The sequence below is a fragment of the Hyaena hyaena genome, unplaced genomic scaffold, assembly GCF_003009895.1.
Source record: "Hyaena hyaena isolate Hyena2069 unplaced genomic scaffold, ASM300989v1 scaffold_4, whole genome shotgun sequence".
In the NCBI taxonomy this organism is placed as follows: Eukaryota; Metazoa; Chordata; class Mammalia; order Carnivora; family Hyaenidae; genus Hyaena; species Hyaena hyaena.
In genome coordinates this window covers 8,923,266-8,944,146 of record NW_024080636.1, presented here as the reverse complement: position 1 = coordinate 8,944,146, position 20,881 = coordinate 8,923,266, and the positions used below count along the sequence as shown (strand labels likewise).

The 20,881-nt window shown below is 62.2% G+C and overlaps 2 protein-coding genes across 6 annotated transcripts in view; one reads left to right on the top strand and one right to left on the bottom strand.

Annotated features, from left to right (window-relative positions):
• TUBGCP6 (tubulin gamma complex associated protein 6) overlaps window positions 1-8,513 on the top strand; it is a 21,757-nt gene extending 13,244 nt beyond the window's left edge. The window contains exons 8-27 of one of the 5 annotated variants that reach the window (XM_039236293.1): window positions 78-169; window positions 267-406; window positions 1,206-1,355; window positions 2,027-2,108; window positions 2,188-2,276; window positions 2,375-2,490; window positions 3,210-3,348; window positions 3,600-3,668; window positions 3,858-3,910; window positions 4,544-5,055; window positions 5,220-5,278; window positions 5,455-5,596; window positions 5,696-5,864; window positions 5,956-6,115; window positions 6,210-6,404; window positions 6,492-6,624; window positions 6,702-6,915; window positions 7,175-7,374; window positions 7,465-7,569; window positions 8,391-8,513. In XM_039236293.1, the coding sequence (XP_039092224.1) occupies window positions 78-169; window positions 267-406; window positions 1,206-1,355; window positions 2,027-2,108; window positions 2,188-2,276; window positions 2,375-2,490; window positions 3,210-3,348; window positions 3,600-3,668; window positions 3,858-3,910; window positions 4,544-5,055; window positions 5,220-5,278; window positions 5,455-5,596; window positions 5,696-5,864; window positions 5,956-6,115; window positions 6,210-6,404; window positions 6,492-6,624; window positions 6,702-6,915; window positions 7,175-7,374; window positions 7,465-7,556 (2,806 nt within the window). In that variant the 3' untranslated portion in view covers window positions 7,557-7,569; window positions 8,391-8,513. Of the gene's footprint in view, window positions 1-77; window positions 170-266; window positions 407-1,205; window positions 1,356-2,026; window positions 2,109-2,187; window positions 2,277-2,374; window positions 2,491-3,209; window positions 3,349-3,599; window positions 3,669-3,857; window positions 5,056-5,219; window positions 5,279-5,454; window positions 5,597-5,695; window positions 5,865-5,955; window positions 6,116-6,209; window positions 6,405-6,491; window positions 6,625-6,701; window positions 6,916-7,174; window positions 7,375-7,464; window positions 7,570-8,390 lie in introns of those variants that run through there. The other 4 variants (XM_039236282.1, XM_039236277.1, XM_039236302.1 and 1 more) reach the window with 4 other exon arrangements.
• On the bottom strand, window positions 7,640-20,881 carry SELENOO (selenoprotein O). The gene is made up of 9 exons (XM_039236313.1): window positions 20,301-20,881; window positions 15,494-15,697; window positions 13,958-14,138; window positions 13,352-13,482; window positions 12,816-13,096; window positions 9,536-9,686; window positions 8,507-8,692; window positions 8,201-8,357; window positions 7,640-8,102 (listed from the first exon to the last, which is right to left on the bottom strand). Exons 1-9 carry the CDS (start codon window positions 20,879-20,881, stop codon window positions 7,938-7,940), a joined length of 2,037 nt encoding a protein of 678 aa, XP_039092244.1. The 3' UTR covers window positions 7,640-7,937.

Below are 20,881 nucleotides of genomic sequence, written 5' to 3'. Positions count from 1 at the left end.
GCTGGGCGCAGGGGTGGTGCAGGAAGGGGGACCGCAGCTGGCCGGTAGCCCACCGCCTCACGGCTGCCTGCCCGCAGGTTCATTCACGACTGGGTCTACAGCGGGGTCTTCCGGGACGTTTACGGCGAGTTCATGATCCAGGTGAACCAGGAGTATCTGGGCTTCAGAGGTAGGTGGCCGCTGGCTGCTGGGCTGGGCCTCTGCCATCAGGTGGCTCAGGGCCCATGCCTGATAGTGGCCAGCGGCGTATCCTGTCCCGTGTTCAGATAAGTTTTACTGGACCCACGGCTACGTGCTCATTTCCAAAGAGGTGGAGGACTGCGTCCCCGTGTTCCTGAAGCACATCGCACACGATGTGTACGTCTGCGGGAAGACCATCAACTTGCTGAAGCTCTGCTGCCCCCGGGTGAGGCCCCTGTCCCCTGAGACCTAGACGTCTGTCCTTAGTTTGTGGTGATCTCTCCCTCAGTTTTCCCTGAGTGTCACCTGCAGCTCTGTTCAAAGACAGGAAAAGCAGAGGCATTTCAGAGGCACGGGGGCAGGGGGTTCCCTCCCTCTCTGTGTGCGGAGGGGGGCGCTCCGGTGGGCAGGGGCTCCTTTCCTCTGTGCGCGGGGCCACATCCACAGGGAGTCGTGTCCTGGTTGGGAGAGTGGGGAGGGAGGGGTGGCCAGGCTCCAGAGAGGAGGCCTGGACAGCAGCCTACCCGTCATCCGTGGGGCCGAGGCCCTGTGGGAGGAGGGGTGCTGCCGTCTGAGCAGAGAGGTGAGCGGGCTGCCCGGAGTGGGGCTGGGGAGTGGCCAGGCTCAGCCTGTGGCTCACGGGGCCCCTCTTGCGCTGGGATGAGAACAAACGGGAGCTGCCAGGACATGGGGAGGGCCGGGGCTCGGGGCGGCCAGCGGTGGGGTCTGGGCTGACCGCAGTGCGTGAGTGCCGTGTCCGTAGCCCATGGTCTTCCGGTGAGGGAGGCTGAGGAGATGCGCAGGTCTTCACAGCTTTCGGAGGCTTGTCCCTGGGAGGCAGGCACAGCCTGTGTTGTGGGGCCGCCTTGGCCTGGCAGAGACCCCACACGACCCATCTGTGATGGTCCTGGAGCTGTGCCCCTTGTTTGAGAAAGCGAGCTGTCCCCACGGGTCACCAGAAACAGGCGGGGCTGGGCGTGGGTCTGCGTGTCACTGGGCTCATTTCAGGTTTTCCCTCTTGGTAGCACTACCTCTGCTGGTCCGATGTTCCTGTCCCTCGGATCTCGGTGATTTTCTCCCCGGAGGAATTGAAGGAGGTCGAGAGGGACTGCGCCATCTACGTGGGGCGGATGGAGAGGGTGGCACGCCACAGCTCCGTCAGCAAGGAGGAGAAGGTGCCGGGCACCGTGGGCCCCGGGTTTTCCTTGCATCTCCTTCCCTCTGAGGGTCTTGGGCTGATGGGGAGTGGTGTGCGGGCTGGTGAGGCTGCCCCTGATGTTCTCTGTTCGGGTAGGGTACCTGGTGGGGGGTACCTGGGGCAGGGGCTCTGTCCTGTCTCTTCTGGGGCTGCTTGGGTGGTACACAGGCCCAGTCCTGGCTGATCCATGGCTCCAGGATGCAGGACCCAAGGCTCCTCTACTCTTGGCCTCTGAGCTCCTCGCCTGCCTGGAAGGAGCCGATGTATCAGGACCCGGGAGTTTTGTGTACCTGGGAAGGGGGTTGATGGAAAGCCCTTTGTGGCCTGGCACCTGGTGGCCGCAGCGAGATAAGAGCAGGGGCAGACCTGAGAGAGCGAGTGGGCGTGGCGTTGGGCAGAGCTGGAGGCAGGGAGGGGCACGGTCCTCCTTCCCTGTGGGGAAGCCCTGCAGGTGGGCACACACAGGCCTGGGGGCTCGGCCCCAGGCTGCTCTGCGGGTGGGTGCACTGCCTGGCAGTGCTGCCGTGCAGGATGGGGCGCCTTCATAGCTGGCGGGGGCTGCGCGGGCGAATGCAGCCCCCTCTCCCTGGCTGGCCGAGCCGAGGGCTGGGGAGCTAGGCTGTGCTGTTTACAGATGGCTTTTTTCAGGAATTACGAATGGAAATCGCCAAACAAGAGTTAATTGTCCAGGCCCGGGAGGCAGCATCCAGGGTCCTGCGAGCGCTCAGTGGTGCGTGGGGCCCGGGGCCTCCCCCTGCGGTTCTGGGCCCGCCCACTGCAGGTAACGCTGCCCCTCCCATCTCCACTAGACCGGCAGACGTCTGAACGCATGGCCTTGGACGCCCGGAAGCGAGAGCAGTTCCAGAAGCTGAAGGAGCAGTTTGTGAGGGACCAGGAGGTAGGCCGGGGGGCCGGGGGGCGGGGCCGGGGGCGGGGGCGGCGGGCCCACGGAGTCCGGCTCTGAGCAGCAAGACCGTGCGTGGCTACTGTGTGCAGCGGCGCCGGGCGGCCAGGCAGGAGGGCCTGGACGACGACTTCGGCTATGCCCGAGAGCTGCGCGACAGGGAGCGGAGGCTGCGGGCCCTGGAGGAGCAGCTGGAGAAGAAGGCGAGGTAGGCGGCCGCCGCGGGCTGCCCCTCCGGGGGTGGGCTTGTGATGGGCTTCTCTTTACTTGGAAGACTTCCCAGGCAGGGAGAGGAGGAGTCTGAACGCAGAATGTCCCCTTGCACTGAGAGCTCATCTTGCTCTGGTGCCATGAACGTGTCCTGCCTCCCCTGTGTCTCTGGGGTGTCTCCCAGCGGCACCTTTGTGGGGCGCTCTCACTTGCTCCTTGTCGTCTGTCTCGGGGCCCTGACCTTGGATGCTGTTGAAGGAGCCTGCGTGTGCGTGTGGGGCTGGATGTTAGTCTCCTGTTTGCAGCCGCAAGGCTGTGCCCCTGGTCTGGGGCAGCCAGGTGGGCACGAGCCAGCCCAGGTCTGAACCCGGGTGCCTGTGGTGAGAGGGCCCAGATCGCCGGGAGCGACGTGGTAGCTTTGGGGGAGCAGATGCAGAGTTTGCTGCCCTCTGTGTGCCTCTCGATTTATCTCAAGCTCTCTACAGTCGGCACCAGAGGTTGGGAGGCACATTTTGTGAAGCTCGGGAAGAGAGGCCCCTGACAGTCCCGGCCTCCTGCCTGTCCAGCGAGGCTCCAAAGGGAGGGACCGCCGGCCTGGGAGGGTGCCAGCTGTGTGGGCCGCCTGCCGAGGGCCTCTGCCAGGAGCCTTCCCAGCCCACCAGGCACCAGCTGGCCGGCGCTGGGCGGCTGTGGCAATATCTCTGGGTGTGGCTTCAGGCAGGCGTTGGTGGACCATTACAGCAAGTTGTCCGCAGAGGCAGCTCGTCGCGAGCAGAAGGCGCTGTGGAAGATCCAGAGGCACAGACTGGCAGGCGCACGGCTGCGCTTTCTCGTGGAGGACCGGAAGCATATTCAGGTGTCCCGTGGTTTCCGATGGGAGCTCTTCCCAGGCTCGGGGGGCTCGAACCTGTGGTTACACGCAGACTTGTGTTCTGGGGGAGGGGTGGTAGCTCTCGTCAGTTGTCACGAGCAGAGTGTAGCACGAGCCTCTCGTCGTCTCCATGCGCAGCGGTTTTGGGCGGTGGGTGAGGGCGCTGAGGCTTCGGGTTGGCTCAGTGGGCTGGGTGGTCATAGCGGCCGCCACACACCCTGGTGGTTGGATTTCAGGAGATGCTGAAGGACGTGTCTGAGAAGTCCCTGGAGGCACCGGCCGAGCTCCCTGGCGCACACTCCCAGGTGAGGGGCTGGGGGCAGGAGTCAGGCACACAGCATGGGGCTCTGTGGGCTGGATGCCCCGGGGACACAGTGGGTGCTGGGCCTGGCTCGCCCCAACACCTCCCCACTTAGTGTTCATACTGCTTGCAGAACTGAGCTTGGGGGATGGAGCCGGGTAACTGGAGGGACCGACACCCACTTCTGTTTCAGGCTTCGTCTGCAGGCCCCGCGCACTTAGCTGGAGGCAGCACCTGTGACTCTGGGTATGCGGGGCGGCACGTGGCTACTTGGGATTGCACGAGCTCACTGACACTGCAGCACCCCCAGCCTCCGGTGCCAGGGGCCTGTGGCCCGGGACTGGGATCTGGCCTGCAGCCAGGGCAGGTGCACAGGCCAGGGGCGTTCTCTGAGGGCCTCAGCATCCAAGACTTCCTGCCCACAGACCGCCAGGCTGAGCAGCCTGTGCACCCTGGTGCAGCCCCTGTCCTGGAGGAGGCGCTGCAGACCATCGGCTCAGACCTGCCTCCCTCTGCTGCGTGTGAAGTGGCGGGCACAGGGCCCCCTGGGCCACAGGAGTATGATTTCAGAACTATTCTGAGGCCAGCTATGGTCACCTTGGCTTCCCCAGGGGCTCTCCAGACCGTAGGAGGTGGCTCGAGTAATGACAGGCAGCGGCTGTGGGGAGACAGTCTCATGCAGCTGGAGGACACCTGTGTCCCAGATCTGCCTCACTCACAGCCCCCTAGGTCCAGATCCCCCCAGGAGGGGAGTAGCCAGGCCATGGAGCAGCTACTTGGGCACGTGCCAGAGAGCAGCATTCCCGCGGGGGGTTATGCTTCTGGGATGGCTCCCTCCCGACCACAGTGGAATATCTGTGCACACGTGTCTGATGCCAGCGTCAAGGTGGGAGAGAATGTGGACGACGTGGCCCCGTCCCGACCACGGTGGAACGTCCACGGGCACGTGTCTGACGCCAGCATCAAGGTGGGAGAGAACGTGTGCGACGTGGCCCCGTCCCGACCACGGTGGAACGTCCACGGGCACGTGTCTGACGCCAGCATCAAGGTGGGAGAGAACGTGTGTGACGTGGCTCCGTCCCGACCACGGTGGACTGTCCGTGGACATGTGTCTCAGTCCCACGTGGTGCTGGGTGCACTCGCTGGGGAAGGCCAGCCTGATACCCCCGGGCCCCACCAGAGCCCCAGTGACCATGCATCCCAGTCAGGCCTCGGCCTGGCAGCACAGAGCGCTGCTGGGGGGCAGGAGCCGCGGCGGCCTACAGACAGAGCCTCAGATGGCTCCTGTGGTCAGGCGGCAGGCTCCGGCAGCGGGGAGGCGAGTGGCCAGGCTTCGCTGTGTGCGGCGGCTGCGTCCAGGGTTCGGGGAGACGGCACCCCTGAGGAGCCAGGTCAGTAGCCCTAGGGCTGTCGTATCGCTGGTGGCACCGGGGACCCGAGGGGCTTGGGGCAAGGAGGAAGGGGAGGAAGCTGCAGCCCTGGGGACTAGGGAGGTGCCGCCTGGTAGGAGGCACTTGACCGTGATACTTCCTCCTGCCCAACTTGTGTTGCTCAGGGCCAGGGAAGAGCGGGGACAGTGAGGACCTCTCTCCAAGCCGCCCGCCAAGCTCACAGGTCAGGGCAGACGCGGTTGGGGGTCAGGGGTCAGCGGGATAAGTGGCGCTGCCTCCAGCCCGCCAGCCTTGCATGGGCAGTGAGGGCTTTGGCCTTTTGGGACGGGGCAGCATGTGTGGGATCCTCCCACCCTCGTCCGTGGAAGGGGCGAGTTTCTTGAGGCCCGGTCGTCCTAGGAAGGCGCGGCCGCTGGGAGCAGCCCTGGCCCCGGTGAGGAGGAGGCCGCCGCCCAGCGCTGCGGCCGGGAGCAGGCCTACCTGGCGGGCCTAGCGGAAGGGTACCGCCTGGAGCGGTACCCGGACAGCTACGAGGCCCTGTGTGAGTGGCCAGCCGCGTGGGGGGGGTGGGGGGTGGGGGCGGGAAGGCGGAAGGCCCCGCCCTGTCTTCGCTGCTTGACGACTGTCTGCCGTCCTGCAGCAGAGCCTCCTGTCGCCCACCTGCTACACCACGGGCTTCCCCGGGCCTTTGCCCTCCCGGAGGAGCCCCGGGTCCGGTCGGATGCGGATGAGACCGCAGTGGAGCTCAGCGAGCTGCTGCCGCTGCCCGTGCTCATGAAGCACTCCATCTCCGCGCCGCTGGCCGCGCAGTGAGTGCCCGCCCCGTGGCCCCGCCCCCGGCCGGCCCCGCCCCCGGCCGGCCCCGCCCCCGGCCGGCCCCGCCCCCGCACGTGACTCTAGGCCCCGCCCTCCCGCCAGTGTCTCCTTGGTGAACAAGGCCGCCGTGGACTACTTCTTCGTGGAGCTCGGCCTGGAGGCGCACTTTGAGGCGCTGCGGCACTTCCTGCTCATGGAGGACGGCGAGTTTGCACAGTCCCTCAGCGACCTGCTTTTTGAGAAGGTGACCCCTGGGCGAGATGTGGGTGCGGGCGTGGGTGGGCGGGTGCGGGGACTCCTTCGCTCCTTCGCGACGCCTGTGCGCTCTCCTGCCTCAGCTGGGGGCGGGGCAGACGCCCGGGGAGCTCCTCAACCCGCTGGTGCTCAACTCGGTGCTGAGCAAGGCGCTGCAGTACAGCCTCCACGGGGACACCCCCTATGCCGCCAACCTCTCCTTCGCCCTCAAGTTCCTGCCCGAGGCGTTTGCCCCCAACGCCCCGGATGTGCTGAACTGCCTGGAGCTCAGGTACAAGGTCAGCAAGGCCTGGCCGAGTGAGTGGGGCGCGGGCTGTGCTGCAGGGGCGGCCGAGCCACCCCCTCCTCCCTGCCCTCCTCCGCAGGTGGACTGGCCCCTCAACATCGTGGTCACCGAGAGCTGCCTGAGCAGGTACAGTGGCATCTTCTCCTTCTTGCTGCAGCTGAAGCTGATGATGTGGACGCTCAAGGATATCTGCTTCCACCTCAAGCGCACGGGTGAGGCCTGGCCGGAGCCCTCACTTGCCCCTGGCCCCCTCGCCCGGGGCCCTGGCCAACCTCTCTGCCCCCCACAGCCCTGGTGAGCCGCGTGGCTGGCTCGGTGCAGTTCCGCCAGCTGCAGCTCTTCAAACATGAGATGCAGCACTTTGTGAAGGTCACCCAGGGCTATATTGCCAACCAGATCCTGCATGTCACCTGGTGCGAGTTCCGGGCCCGACTGGCCAGGGTGGGCGACCTCGAGGAAATCCAGCGTGCGCACGCCGAGTACCTCCACAAGGCTGTTTTCAGGTGAGTGGCTCGCTGTGCCTGGGACTGTGGTGGTGGGACTCCCCCCACACCCCAGGACCGCCTGTCTCCCAGGGCCCCCCACCCTCAGTCTCCGCAGGGGACTGTCTCCCAGGCCCCCCACCCCCACCCCAGCAGCCGCCTGTCTCCGCAGGGGACTGTCTCCCAGGGCCCCCCACCTTCACCCCAGCAGCCGCCTGTCTCCCCAGGGGACTGTCTCCCAGGGCCCGCCCCCCACCCCAGCAGCCGCCTGTCTCCGCAGGGGCCTGCTGACTGAGAAGGCTGCACCGGTCATGAACGTCATCCACAGCATCTTCAGCCTGGTCCTCAAGTTCCGCAGCCAGCTCATCTCCCAGCCCTGGGTCCCCGCCAGCGGCTCCCGGGGCGCCGAGCACCCCAACTTCGCCCTCATGCAGCAGTCCTACAGCACCTTCAAGTACTACTCCCACTTCCTCTTCAAAGGTGACTGTCCCCCAGGGCCGGGTGGGCTCGGGGGCTGCAGGGCAGGAGCAAATGGGGGGGGCTGGCTGAGCTGCTCCCCCTCCCCCCCAGTGGTGACCAAGCTGGTGAACCGCGGCTACCAGCCCCACCTGGAGGACTTCCTGCTGCGCATCAACTTCAACAGCTACTACCAGGATGCCTGAGGCCGTGACACAGGTGCCCTCCCACCCTGCCAGCACCTGGTCTCCCTGGGAGGGCGGGCTGGGGCGCAGCGACCACAGAGACGTGGGAAAGCTGCTGGTTTATTTGGGGACCGTGGCCGCCCAGTAGGTGGGGGCAGGGCCGCCTGCTTCCCACTGCCAAGCGCCTGTCCTTGAGCGAAGCGGCTGTAACGGGGAGCGGCGAGCGTGGGGCGGGGCTGCGGAGTCTGTGTCAGACGGAGACGGGTCAGGTGCTGACTGGACGTCTCGGCCGTCATGGAGAGACGGGGCGGGGGGGGCGGCTGTCCGCGGGGTGCTCCCTGCCTCAAAGACCCGGTGGGGCTCGGGCCTCGGGGGCTCCACGTGTGGAGGCCTCCAAGGCAGTTACGAGGATCACGTCACGCACAGTTCTGCCGCCCAGAGCGGGGGCTTGGCGCTGTAGGGGTGCCCCCCGCTGCCTGCCCCGCCGGCCCCCTCAACCTCTGGCACCTCGGTGGCCTCCCCCTCCGTGCAGTAAGGGGTTTCCAGTAGCTTCAGCACCCGCCGCACCTGGAGAAGGGCAAGGAGAGGGGTTTTAGGGCCTGCCCGTGCCTCGCCCATCCCCTGCTGCTGGACGCAGGGACGGAGGGGGACAGGTGTCTGCTTGCCTCTGAGAAGTCTCCGTTCTCGGCAGCCTCGATGGCATTTTGTGCGATGTAGTTCCGCAGGATGTACTTGGGGTTGTTGGCACGCATGACGCGCAGGTGCTCAGCCAGCCAGGCGTCACTGTCGCCGGAGCCCTCCCTGTCCTTCTCCAGCCGGGCTCTGGAAGCACATCTGAGTTCGTCTTTCCAGCAGGTACCACCGCCCCACCCCTCCCGTGCTTGGTTCCCTGCACGGGGGTCGTCTGCAGCCCCGTCACGGGAGGGAAGATGGTGACACGGGCAGTCAGTGCCCCCGACCTGGAGCCTCACCTGTACTCCTGGAGCCAGTCAGCCCAGTGGCCCCTGTTCCTGCTCAGCAGCTCGGCCGAGCTCAGCTGCTCCAGCCGCGACTGCTGCTCCACTCGCTCCAGCTCCTTGGTGACGTTCGCCCGGGTGCCGATGAGCGCGAAGAGCTGAGGGTTCGACTGTGCCAGCATCAGCATCATGGAGAGCTGCCTGCGCGGAGGGGACGCGTGAGGCGCGTCCCCGCCACTGGCTGTGGGCCGTGTCCTGAGACCACCGGGCACCCGGAAGACGGCTGTCTGGGCACGGAGGAGGTGGCGATGGCTTCAGCGGCTCTGGCTCTGCTGTGCCACCACCGACAGCCCCGTGGGGCGGGGACCGGGGCCTGAGAGGCGAGGCAGCGTCCACCCCTGCTCTGCGGCAGCGCTTCCGTGTCGTGGCACGAGCGCGCCGGGGGCGGATGCTGCAGGCTGACTCCTCCCGGCCGCCTGGCATCTGCCCATGTCCCAGCCCCGCACAGACGTCCCCCAGGGGAAGGTCACCGCTTGCTGCTTCTCCACAGTGACCCCAGTGCTGGGTCCTCGAGGGCCTGGTGAGCAGGGACGGCCATGACACCCCCTCCCCAGTCACGCTGGCTTTGTGCTTCGCAGGTCCTGCTGGTCTGTCGTCCCTGCGCGTGCCGGGAACCGAGGGCCACTGGCCACGCCGCTGCACTAAATTCTCTCAAACCCCAGTCTGTTGGCTTGTCTATCAAAACCCGGAAACCGTGCTTCCCGTGTCCTACTGTGGGTAACGGGCTGCACCCTCAGGACCCCGTGGGCTCCTCCCAGGGGGAGGTGGTGCAGGAAAGCGCGAGGGCCCACCAAGTTCTTCCAGGGCAGGCGCGAGCCATTCTGGGAAGCTGTCCCCTGGCCTGTGCCACTGCCCTTCCCTGACCAGTGGGTCTGACCACCTCCCTCCCCCAGGTGCCCTAGCTAGCTCTCCCCAGCGTGCTCTGTTCTAAATGTCCTCTCCTTCTGGAAGCACATTCCAAGGCAGCGAGACCTGGGTACCCACCGGGGGTCCATCTGGGGTCGGAAGGCGAGCTTCAGCTCCTCCAGGGAGGCACACTGTGCGGTCAGCGCGTCCAGGAACTCAGGCGCGTCCAGGGGCTCCGGCCCAACTGGGAAGGAGCTCAGCAAGTAGAAGGTGTTCGTGAAGTCGGCACCTGGAACACGCCACTGCTCAGGGCGCAGGCGGAGGCCCGGTCCTTGCCCACCAGCGCCCACACTCGGGGGTCCTCGTCAGGGTCGGGTCATGGGCTCCCGACCCCTCCTCTCCAGCCTCCTCCTCAGCCCCCGCACACCAGCCACCCAGCTTGGCCACCACTCCGGGGCCCGCAAAGGCCCTGAGGTCATCCCCTGGCCACCCCCCGTGCTCACAACCCCCACTGCCCACTTCAGGAGCTGCCGGGCGTCAAGGAGAAGCCCCTGAAACAGAATAAACGGGGCTCAACATAACAACAGATACTCTGAGTCCTTGGCCTGAGTTGTTAAAACACAAGGAAAACATCCTAAAAATACACACAGACAGAGATGAATCAGGACAGTAAACCATGAAACACAGAAGCCGTGATGGAGGAAGTGAGGGACAAAAATGGGGTAGGACACAGCAACCCCGAGCGGAACGGCAGAGTCTTCATCGGTTGGGACTCCGAGTAAACGGATTAGCAGGCCGCCGCTCTGCGGCCCGGGCCACCCCTCCGCAGCGGCGCGCTCCACGAACTGCTCTAGCTTAGAAACGAAACAAAACCTGGCAGGATGGGTTTCAAAAAGGCGAAAAGACGACTACGGGGGCGCCCGGGGGCTCAGTGGGGTGTCCGACTCGTGGTTTGGACTCAAGTCATGATCTCACAATCTGTGGGCGCGAGCCCTGTGCTGGGCTCTGCGCGGACGGCCCTGAGCCTGCTTGGGATTCTCCCCGTCTCTCCCCTGCGCGCTCGTGCACATCCTCTCAAAGCAAAGGTACACACTATCCCTAAGACACTTTCAACTGGTCGAATCAGACGAGTCGATTTTCAGTAAACAACCCGCAAATGACAAGGGTTTTCCTTACATCTTGTTAAAACGGTCAGTTCGTCAGACTGTAAGTAAACGTGCCAAACAAGCACCAGAACTTACAAGTCAACGTCCAGAATGTAAGGAGAAGCGGGCAGTTCTCTGAGAGTTGGCGGCTCTAGCGGCCAACTCTGGACAACGGGGTGTCCGGACCGCGGAACCACAAGGACACGGGGGCCTCGAAGGCTGTCACGCGACTGCATCAGACCCCCACAGACCCCCATCCCATCTTCTCAGGCACCAGGGACGATCTCCAGGACAGGTGATGTGTTCGGCCATAAAACAAGTATCAATATGTTTAAAAAGACTGTTATCTCCTCCAGCCACAGTGGAATGAAGACAGAAATCACAAACAAGGAAAACTGGAAAATTCACAAATAATGTAACATTTAACCAGTGGGTCCAAAAAATAGAAATAAAAAAAATCACAAGGGAAATTAGAAAATACTTAGAGGCAGAAAAATTAAAAAAACAACATAACTGAAATTTACAGGACGCCACAAAAGCAGTGGTCAGAGGAACATTTAAGGTGCTAAGTACCTATGTTAAGAGACCAAATGTCAATTACAAGGAAAAAGAAAGTTTGTAGCTGTGTGGTGATGGATGTTAACTATACTTACATGGTGATCATTTTGCAATGTGTACAAATAGTCACGTTGTACACCTGCAACTAATAGTGTTATGTGTCAGATCTCAAAAAGATCTCAATAATTTCATGTTACACCTAAGGGACTAGAAGAACAAAATAAGACCAAAGCTGGCAGAAATGAAGGAGATAAAGGTTAGAGCAGAGATAAATGAAACAGAGAACAAAAATCAGTGAAACCAAGAATTAGCTGGTTCTTTGAAAAGGTACCAAGATTGACAAACTTTTAGCTACTGACAAAAGTAGGCGCATGTAACTAAAACCAGAAATCAAAGTGGGGACAGGAGTAGTGATCACACAGAAATAAGAGACTCCGCGAAGACTGAACAACAACACGCCGATAAGTTAGACGACGCAGATGCAATGGACAAATTCCCAGAAACACAACCCACCAAAACAGACTCGAGAAATAGAAAATCTGAGAAGTCTTGTAACAAATAAGGAAACTGAATCAGGGATCACAACGAAGGAACGTTAGGGCCAGACAGCCTCGCTGGTGAGTCCCCCACAGACCAGTTCTCACCAGTCCTGAAAAGCAGGACAGAACGTTTGCTGACGCATCGTGTGAGAGCAGCAGCGCCCGGGCCCTGACGCCGCAGGCCAGCCTCCTGCACAAGGACCGACGGGCCCTCCTGGGGGTCTGCGCCCGCTCTGCTCTCTGCCCGGAAAGGAGGCCCTCCCCGCACCTGACCACCCTGCACCCCGATCTCCAGCCTCCAAGACGTGACAGATCGATGTGTGCCGGGTACGCCGCCGGCCTGGGTGCTTTACTGCGGTGCTTCAGCCTGACTAAGGGTGTGACGGGAGTGCCTTCTCCTACGTGCTCCTCTCAACTGATGCAAAATGGTAAAAATAAACTAGAAAAGAAAGAAACGCTCAACTTCACAAAAGCCATATCTGAAAAAGCCACGGACAACCTTCTCCTTGACGGTGACAGACGGAGCGCGCCCCCCGCTCCCCTACGGGCAGGAGCGAGGGCATGCCCGCGGTACCACTTCCGGGCACCGCGGTGCAGGAAGTTCCAGCCTGAGCCCTCGGTCAGGTCCACGCGGGAGCGCAGCCCCAGGTAACTGAGCAGGGACTCAGATGCCTACCTGTACGTGTTTCCGCAGCAGTGTTTTCCACACCAGCCCAAGAGTGAAAACAAGTGTGCATCAGTCCATGACGGGGGAACAAAGTGTGGCCCCTGCACACCACAGGGTACCACTCAGCCCGCAAAGGAACAGGATCCTGACACGTGCTGCCCTGCAGACGAGCCTCGGGCACACTGTGCTCCGTGAAGGCGGCCGCACACACGGGCCACTCCTGTGTGGACCCATCTCGTAGGAGGGCCCTGGAGGAGTCAGATCCACAGGCGGAGGGCAGAGCGGGGGCGCGGGGGCTGGGAGGGGGCTGGGGGCGGGTGTCATGGGGACGGGGTGTCGGTTTCATACACAGGCCTGGAGACGCCAGGGACGAGGCTGCGGCACAGTGAATGCGCTTGGCGCCCCGACCCGCCTGCTTTACGGTTAACGTGGTTCGCCTTACGCGCGGTCATTTCACCGCGGTGAAGACGCCCGGCCCCACGTGGCGCACTCGCCCTGCGCACGCTCACCAGTCAGGCGCATGGTCTCCAGGAGCCCGGCCACCAGCGCCCCGTCGCCCTCCAGCTCGGCGCGCACCAGGCCCAGCTTCCTGCGCATCTTGTGCAGGTGGTGCCGGCGGAACTCGGCGTCGAACTCCTCGGCCAGGATGGCCTCGCCCAGCTCGCGGGGCAGCTCAGGCTCCAGGGCCTCGGCCAGCTTCTGCAGGTTCCATTTGCACACTTCGGGCTGCTTGCTGTATGCGTAGCGCCCGGCGCCGTCCGAGGCGTTGCACACGTGGTCGGGGTCGTACCTGCCACACGGGGGGAGGGGGCCTCGGGATGATGCGGGACCCCGGGGGCCCGGAGGCCACGCCTGTGAGGCTGCTGCTCTCCCACCCCTAACCCACCAGGGCCCCTGCTCACCGCCCGCTCCCGCCCTGGCCCCTTGGGTCCGTTTCCAAGCAGGCATTTCCAACAGTTACCCGCTGAGCAAAACGTCGGTGAGAACAGGTGCGCGCCCGCGGGCCTCTCCCCACGGCCCCCGCGCCGCGCCCGGGGCCGCACACCTGTCCAGGAAGCCGAAGGGCCCGTAGTCGATGGTGAGCCCCACGATGCTCATGTTGTCCGTGTTGAGCACACCGTGGCAGAAGCCCACACACTGCCACTCGGCCACCATCCGGGCTGTGCGACGTGTGACCTGCGGCACGACAGGCGCGGGTTGCCCCCCAGCCCCGGCCCCTTTCCCGCCCCGATTCCCGCAGGGCCCGTCCCCCCCACCGACACCCGCAGGGGAGGACGAGCAGGTGCCGTCTCCCTCTTCCTGCCTAACTGTGGCTTTTACCCAAGAAACCAAAAATCCCAGGGAACCTCGACAGCCCCGACCTGGGCCCAGGAGGGTGACTGCCCAGACACAAGGAAGTCAGCACCCGAGCAGACAAATCCTGCCCTCGGTCCGGGCGGCTGTGCCCGGGGCCCGTCTTGTCCTGTGAGCCGCTGGCCAAGGAGGCCGATGACCTACCCGCCTCGGCCGGGTGGGCCACACACCTCCCCCGCGCATCCGCCGCCCACGCGGCCCCCCCGGGGTTGGGGACGGGGAGCTACCGACAGAAGGGCAGGGACACCCGGTGAGACCCTCTGCCCACGAGCCCAGCAGACCTGGCCGCCGCACCCACCTCGCGGAAGAAGGCTGCGTTCCTCTGCACGCTGTCGGCGGCGTGGGCGGCCTGGATCTCAGGATAAAACGTGCCAATCACATAGTCAAGCATCTGTATGCGGATGTCATTCCTCCCCACGCTGGGGCCCTCGCGCCCTGTGTGCTCATCTGCGGACTTAAAAATCTCAAAGGATCCGAACCTGGGGGGAAGACCCAAGTTGGTAACAGGTCAAACAAGACTCTGCCCTGGTGGAGAGAAGAGAGGTGTGGCCGCCAGACCCTGGCCCGGAGCGGGAAACTCCCGGATGAAAACAAAACCCCGCAAAAGCAGAGCCCATCTTCCAGTGACACAGACAGACCCAGCCGGAATCTGGTCAAGTCCGTGCGGGAGGCCCAGGGATGCAGGGCTGACTCCAGGCACGAGGAGGGCTCTGTGCCCACCCCCCTGCGTCAAGGAGCACGTCAGTGACAGGCATCCTGCGGTGGGGTGACGAACAGGGTCAGCACTGGTTCTCCACTGGGGTGTTGGGGTCACCCAGAGGGTGAGGCTCTTTGGAGACATTTTTGGTTTTTAGGTCTGGCATCAGCCCCGGCAGCTGGTGGGTGGGGGCTGGGGACGCCTCCTGACCCCCTGCCAGGCTCAGGGCGGCTGCGCATGAAGAGCGGCCCGGTGCCACCGCGGGGAGAAGCCCTGGGTCTCCCAGGGCAAGGCTGATGACCTGCCTGGCTCCTCTGTCCCCCAGGGTACAAAAGAAAAAGTCAGGGGCTCTCTGCTTCAGGCGTGGGTGGCCCGCAGGTGCCAAGGGAATGGCCCTGTTACCCCGATACACACAGGGTCTGCCGGGCTCCGGGGGCGGGGGGACCAGGCCACAGCCATGTCCTGACAAGTGTGACTTCAGGGGATCAGAACAGAGTGTGTGATACCAGACAGCGTGGTGACATCAAGGGGTAACAGGCTGGCATCAGAAACGGGAACCGGAACGGACTCTAGTTAATGAACCGAGCATGAGAACGGCCACAGCCAACTGTGTGGAGTGGCCCTGTGTTCAGAGTGACACAAATGAGGCCATTTTCTTGGTGACTTTGATGCAGTTCTTTGTCACAAGCTCCCAAGTATGCAGCTCTGTACCTGCCCCTTCCCAGAGCCCCACATTTGGGCAGCCCCTTTTCTGGCTACCGGAGGCCCCTGGACCCGTTCACTGCTGCCTCAGGGGCCCCGCCCATGCCAGCCTCGCTGTGGCTACACAGCTGGTCACCTGGTGGGAACGGGCCGGGTCAGGGAGTGTGGGTGGGCCAGGCACAGTGACCCCCACGTGGGCCGGGGCTCCTGCCCAGAAAATGCCCAGTGCCTTTTACACTTGCGTCTCCCTCTTGTGGGTGCAAAGCATCTACCTCCTGGCTGGTGCGCTTGTGCTGTTCTAGGGCCCGCCGTGGGATGGGTTCCAAACAGGGGTCACCGTGGGGCGTTTGGTCTACCGGACTCCCCGCTGTTTAAGCACAGACCTACAGCCTGATACGGCCAGCGTGCAGACGGCACGAGGGGCCCCGGCGTTACCTCAGGAAAGTGGAAGCTATACGCAACACAACCGTGCACTTCTCGTATCTGGGGTTACCGTCATAGAACACGTCGCGAACGACTGTGGACTGGGACGTGACGCAGGCCCCGGCCCGCGTGGTGGGGATGCCCAAGTGGAACATGGCTTCGCTGCACAGGAACTCTCGGATGCTCGACCGCAGGACTTTGCGGCCGTCAGCCTGTCTGAAATCAAACACAGGTCACCGTGCCGTCAGGCGGGGGTCCATCCAACACCAAGCTTCAGGCAGCAGGTGGGAGGGACTGAAGGCATCCTAGGGGCTTCTTAAAACCATTCACCGGCAGCTCAAGCATTACGCTCACTTGCGCACCTGCAGCCCAGTTTTTATAAAGCATCTGTTGTACGAGCGCGCGCCTCCCGCAACGCGCACGGCATCAGCTCGGAGGGGGGGTCTCAGGGTCCCGTGGACGGCCTTGGACGGCCTGAACTGCTTTACCCCAAGCCTCCACTATGATGAAGACTTTATCAGAGCAGCTCTAGACTCGCGGCAGCAACGACAGGAAGGTGCCTAGGCCCCCTGCCGCCCCCACGGCCTCCTCTACCGTCAACGTCCCCACCAGGTGGGACACGTGTTACCACCCGCAAGTCACGCGCCATGATGGCTCAAGGTCCACGTTTAAACGCGGGGTCACACCCAGTGCTGTGTACTCTGTGGGTTTGGACGGAGGGGTAATGACGTGGGTCCATCATTATGGCACCACACACAGACCACGACTGGCTTAACATTCTCATGCCTCGCCTGCACCCCTTCCCCTCCCCTGCAACCAGTGATCTTTTCCTCGTCTCCAGAGTCCCGCCTGTCTTGGAGGGTCGCGGCCGGAGTCGCAGCGCAGACCAGCTCCTTTCGCGTCGGCCTCCTCCATGTCTTCTCCGGGCCGGAGAGCTCGCTTCTCAGCGCACAGCGGGTCCCTCTGTCCGGAGGCGCCACTGTCCACGCGTCCATTCACCTCCTGAAGGACATCTTGCGTGCTTCCAGGTTTTGACAGGTCTCAGTAAAACTGCTGCAAACCTCTGCGCGCAGGGCTTTGTGTGGACACAGCGCTGGGCCACGGGGCAACAGCGCAGCCTGGCACCCACTAGCAAGGAGCCTCCCGGCGCCCGGTGCCATCAGTGCCCTGGGTCTGGGTCCCCCGGCAGGCGCATGGTGGGATCTCGTCGCTGTGTGGCTTTGCATTTCCCCGGTAACGCACTCTGTGAAGCATCGTTTCAGGCGCTTACTGTCCCTCTGTACCTCTTCCTTCGTTCTGGTCTGTCCAGGTCTTTGGCCCATTTTAAAATCAGGTTGTTTTTGTTTTCTTATAGTTGAATTCAAGGTGTTCTTTGTATCCTTTGGGTAACACTTCTTTATCAGATGTGGCTTTTGCAAATATTTTCCCCAGTCTGTGGCTTTTCTTTTCACTCTCAATTTTGTCTATTGCAGAGCAAAAAAGTTTTACCTTGAATGGGGCCCATCTGATCAATGACTTTTCATGTCTTGCATTTGGTGTCAGATCTTAAAAATCATGTCCAAACCGAACGTTTTCTATTTTGTCTTCTAGGAGTTTTACACTTTTGTATTTTACATTTAGGTTTATGATCCTTCTGAGTTTATTTTTGTGAAGGGTGGCAGGTTCAGGCCTAGACACGTTGTGTGTGTGTGTCCAGGTGTCCCAGCGCCATTTGTTGGAATGACGATCTTTGTCGCTTTGTCAAGATCAGCTGGCTGTACCGAGGGGTCCGTCCATTGTTCCACTGAGTTCGTCCTTCACCAACGTGGGGTTTTCTTAATGACTTTAGTTTTATAGTAAAAGGCTCGACGTCCGCGAGTGCCGGTCCTCCAGTCTTGCTGTTCTTCACGTTACGTCCGTCATTCTAGGTCTGCTGTGTCTCCATATGAACTTCAGAGTCCTGCTACCCGTATCTGCAAAGCACCCGAGGTGCTGGCATTGAAGTCAAACTGGGAACAAGTGACTTCTTGACAATCCTGAGTCTTCCTGTCCAGGGACATGTAACGTCTTTCCACTTCTTTAGTTCTTCTTCGATATCTTTTATCAATTTTGTGATTTTCCTCATAAAGATCTCGTAAATATTTTGTTAATACCTAAGTATTTCATTTTGAGGGGCGCTAATGTAAGCAGAACTGTTTTAATTTCAACTTCGAATTGCTCACTGCGTCTACAGCGAAGGGACTGACTTCTGTAGAACTTCAGACCCTGCAGCTGTAACTGCGTCCTGGTTCACTTGTTTGGTCACACCCTTGAGATCGTCTACAGGTGTTCGTCTGCAGACAGGGGCGGTTTTGTGTCTTCCGTCTCCATCTGTACACCTTTAATTTCCTTCTCTTGTCTTACCGCATTGGCAAGGGCTTCCAGTATGATGCTGAAAGGCAGTGGTGGGGAAGCAACTTTCCCTGGTCTCTGATCTCAGCGGGAGAGTTTCCAGGCTCTCATCACTATGCAGATGGTAGCTGGAGGTTTTCTGTACATATTCTTCATCAATTTGAGGAAGTTCCTCTCTTCCCAGTTTACTGAATTTTATCGCAAATGCTTTTTCTGCACGTACTGCTCTGATCATGGCGCTCGGGGCTCTATGAGACACAGGACTCCTGCCTCGCCCTGCTTGTGTACGGCTCCTGCGAGTGTGACCCCTGGAAACCAGACCTGGCAGTCACCCCGGGGCTTCCCGTGTCGGCCTCTGGCCAGTGTGACCCTCAGTTCACAGCTGCATTCCACTCACCTCCCTCTAGTCTGCGTGAGGAGTTGTGACAAGGAAACCGGTCTTCAAATGTCACTCCACCCTCCCTGGCCCTGGGACTCCTTCTCACCCGGTTAGATTTCATGTTAGGAGGAAGTTGGCACAGCCCAGTTTAATCCTGAATCTGATAGAAATGGCCGTAAAAATAAGTAGGCGGTATTCTCGCTCAAGGCAGGTTCCCAAAGCAAAAGTCAGAACTGAACAGTCGATTACACAGCAAGGGTAAAGGGCCTCAGAGAGCAGTCCTGCCCCCACAGAGCCTAAGGACACATGACAACAGTCCCTTGTCCTGTACACCCGTGTCTGTTCCCAGCCCAGCTGCTGGGACGGACCCAACTGAGACAAGCTCTTCTGTACCTGCCAGGAGACGCATGTCCTAAAATCCTAACCCCCATGGCAGACAGGAGGCAGAGGCAGGAAGTCAACGGTCCACCCCCAAAACCCACACCTGGGTAGCCAGCAGCAGCTGGCTTTAAGCCACTGTAGCCACTTTGGATGTTAGCCTCAAGTCTTGCTGACACTGGGGACCACATGACACATGGAGGGGTGGGGTGGGGTACGCGGGTGCCAACCTGAATAAAGGTTAAATAACCCCTTTTCTTTAAAGAAAAAATATTCTAGGTGCACCCGGGCGACTCAGTTAAGTGTCCACCTCGATTTCGGCTCAGGTCGTGACCTCACAGTTTGTGGGACTGAGCCCCACGTCAGGCTCTGCGCTGAGCGTGGAGCCTGCTTGGGATTCCCTCTCCCTCCTTTTGCCCCTCTCCCACTCGCTCACTCACTCTAAAAATAAATATTTAAAAAAAAATATGCTAGCAGACCTCAGGTCTAAAAACACAGGACTTAAAACTCAAGTCTTCAAATATAAAAAGCAAGTCCCGATGGCATATTAGTCACGAAAAGGTTTGTCTTTATAATTGGCAAAAATAAATGACCAAAGAGGGATACGTGAAGTTTAAAGGTGCTCAGAGGACTGAGCAGGCCCCAGGGTGAGAGGCGTTCACATCATTACAACGGGCAGAAACTTCCATTAGGCCCTGGTGCAGGCGGCTCTGAGCAGGTGCAGGTGTTGGCGGTGGTGGCGCGAGGCTCAGCTCAGCCTTCATCCACAGAAAGGTCTGGAGGCTGGGGGACGAGGAAGAACCAGGTGTTCTATAGGTCAGAGATGGAGCTGCTGGGGGGGGGGGGGCATATTGCGTCCCTGGAGGGAGGGCAGAGGGAACTGGGCAGAGGAGACACGGCCTCAGGAGTTCTCTGAACCTAAAATGACAACTGAGGTATAACTTTTTCAGCCACTTAACAAGCATGGACTAAATGCGCGAACTGTTTGCCAGGAAAGGGCAGAACGGACGGTCAGCACAGTCTGTACCTAAGAGGCAGGACGGCCGTGAGAGCGCCTGCTGGGTCGGGCCGTTGGGATCTGGACCCAGGCTCTGGCCCACAGGTGCCTGGAAGCCTGTGCTTGGGAGAGCGTCCCCTGGGGGAAGGTTCTGCGGAGTCTTGTCCCTGCCCAGGGCCCCGGCCACACACCGTGCATCTGGGACGCCAGCGCTGGAGGCAAGCCGACTGCCCAAGTGGCTCTGAGAGGAAGGCTGTGCTGTCTGTGAGGCTGCTCACAAGTCACCCTGCCTGCCCTGAGCTGGCGGCCAGGCGGGGCGTGGGGGGAGGAGTGTTACAGAACGGATTCCAAAGTCCCTGTGTTGTTTACGAGGGCAGGGCGAGAACAGCTGCCAGTGCTCTGTGACCAGATGCCCCGACACCAAACGCGGCAGGGTCCCCTCACTGTGCCCGTCACAGGGGACGAGGGCACCTGGCAGCAGCATTTCAGCGGGCACTGCCCCTCCTCCTGTCCTCTCCTTTTGATCTCAGGGCCTTTGCACCAGCTGTCCCCGCCTCCAGGATGCTGGGACCCCTCCCGTGTTGTGTCCCTGGGCCAAACGTCCAGGGAGGGAAACGGGCCGCGCACACCGCCCGCCCCCGATCCCACCTGCCGAAGGCGTGCGGGCCCCGGCACCCGCCCGGGGAAGGGCCCACCTGGAGAAGGGCGTGGGGCCGGCGCCCTTGAGCTGCAGCTCCCAGCGCTCGCCGGCCGCCGTGCACACCTCGCCCAGGTACATGGCGGCGCCGTCGCCCAGCTGCCCCGCGAACTGGCCGAACTGGTGGCCACAGTAGCAGTGCGCGGCGGGCTCGGCGCCCGGCAGCAGCGCGTTGCCGCTGAAGAAGAGCGCGGCCTCGGCCTCGCGCGCCTCGCGGGCGGCGGCGGCGGCGGGCGGCGCGCCCAGGCCCAGCAGCGCCAGCGCGGGCTCCGACAGCGCCACGAGGCGCGGCTGCTGCAGCGGCGCGGGCCGCACGCGGCTGAAGCAGGCGCCCGGCACGGCCCGCGGCGCGGACGGGGCGCCCTCGGGGCCGGGCGGCGGCGTCTCCACGGGCAGCGCGCGCAGGGCGCGGTTGTCGAAGCGCAGCCCCGCCAGCCAGCGGGGCGCCGGCTCCATGGCAGCGCCGCGTGCGGCGGCAGAGGCGGAGCAGGGCGCGTGCGGCGGGCGCCGGCCCAGGGGCCGCGACCGGACACTGGCTGCCGCGAGCAGAGCTCTGAGCGCGGCCCGGAGAGCGGCCAT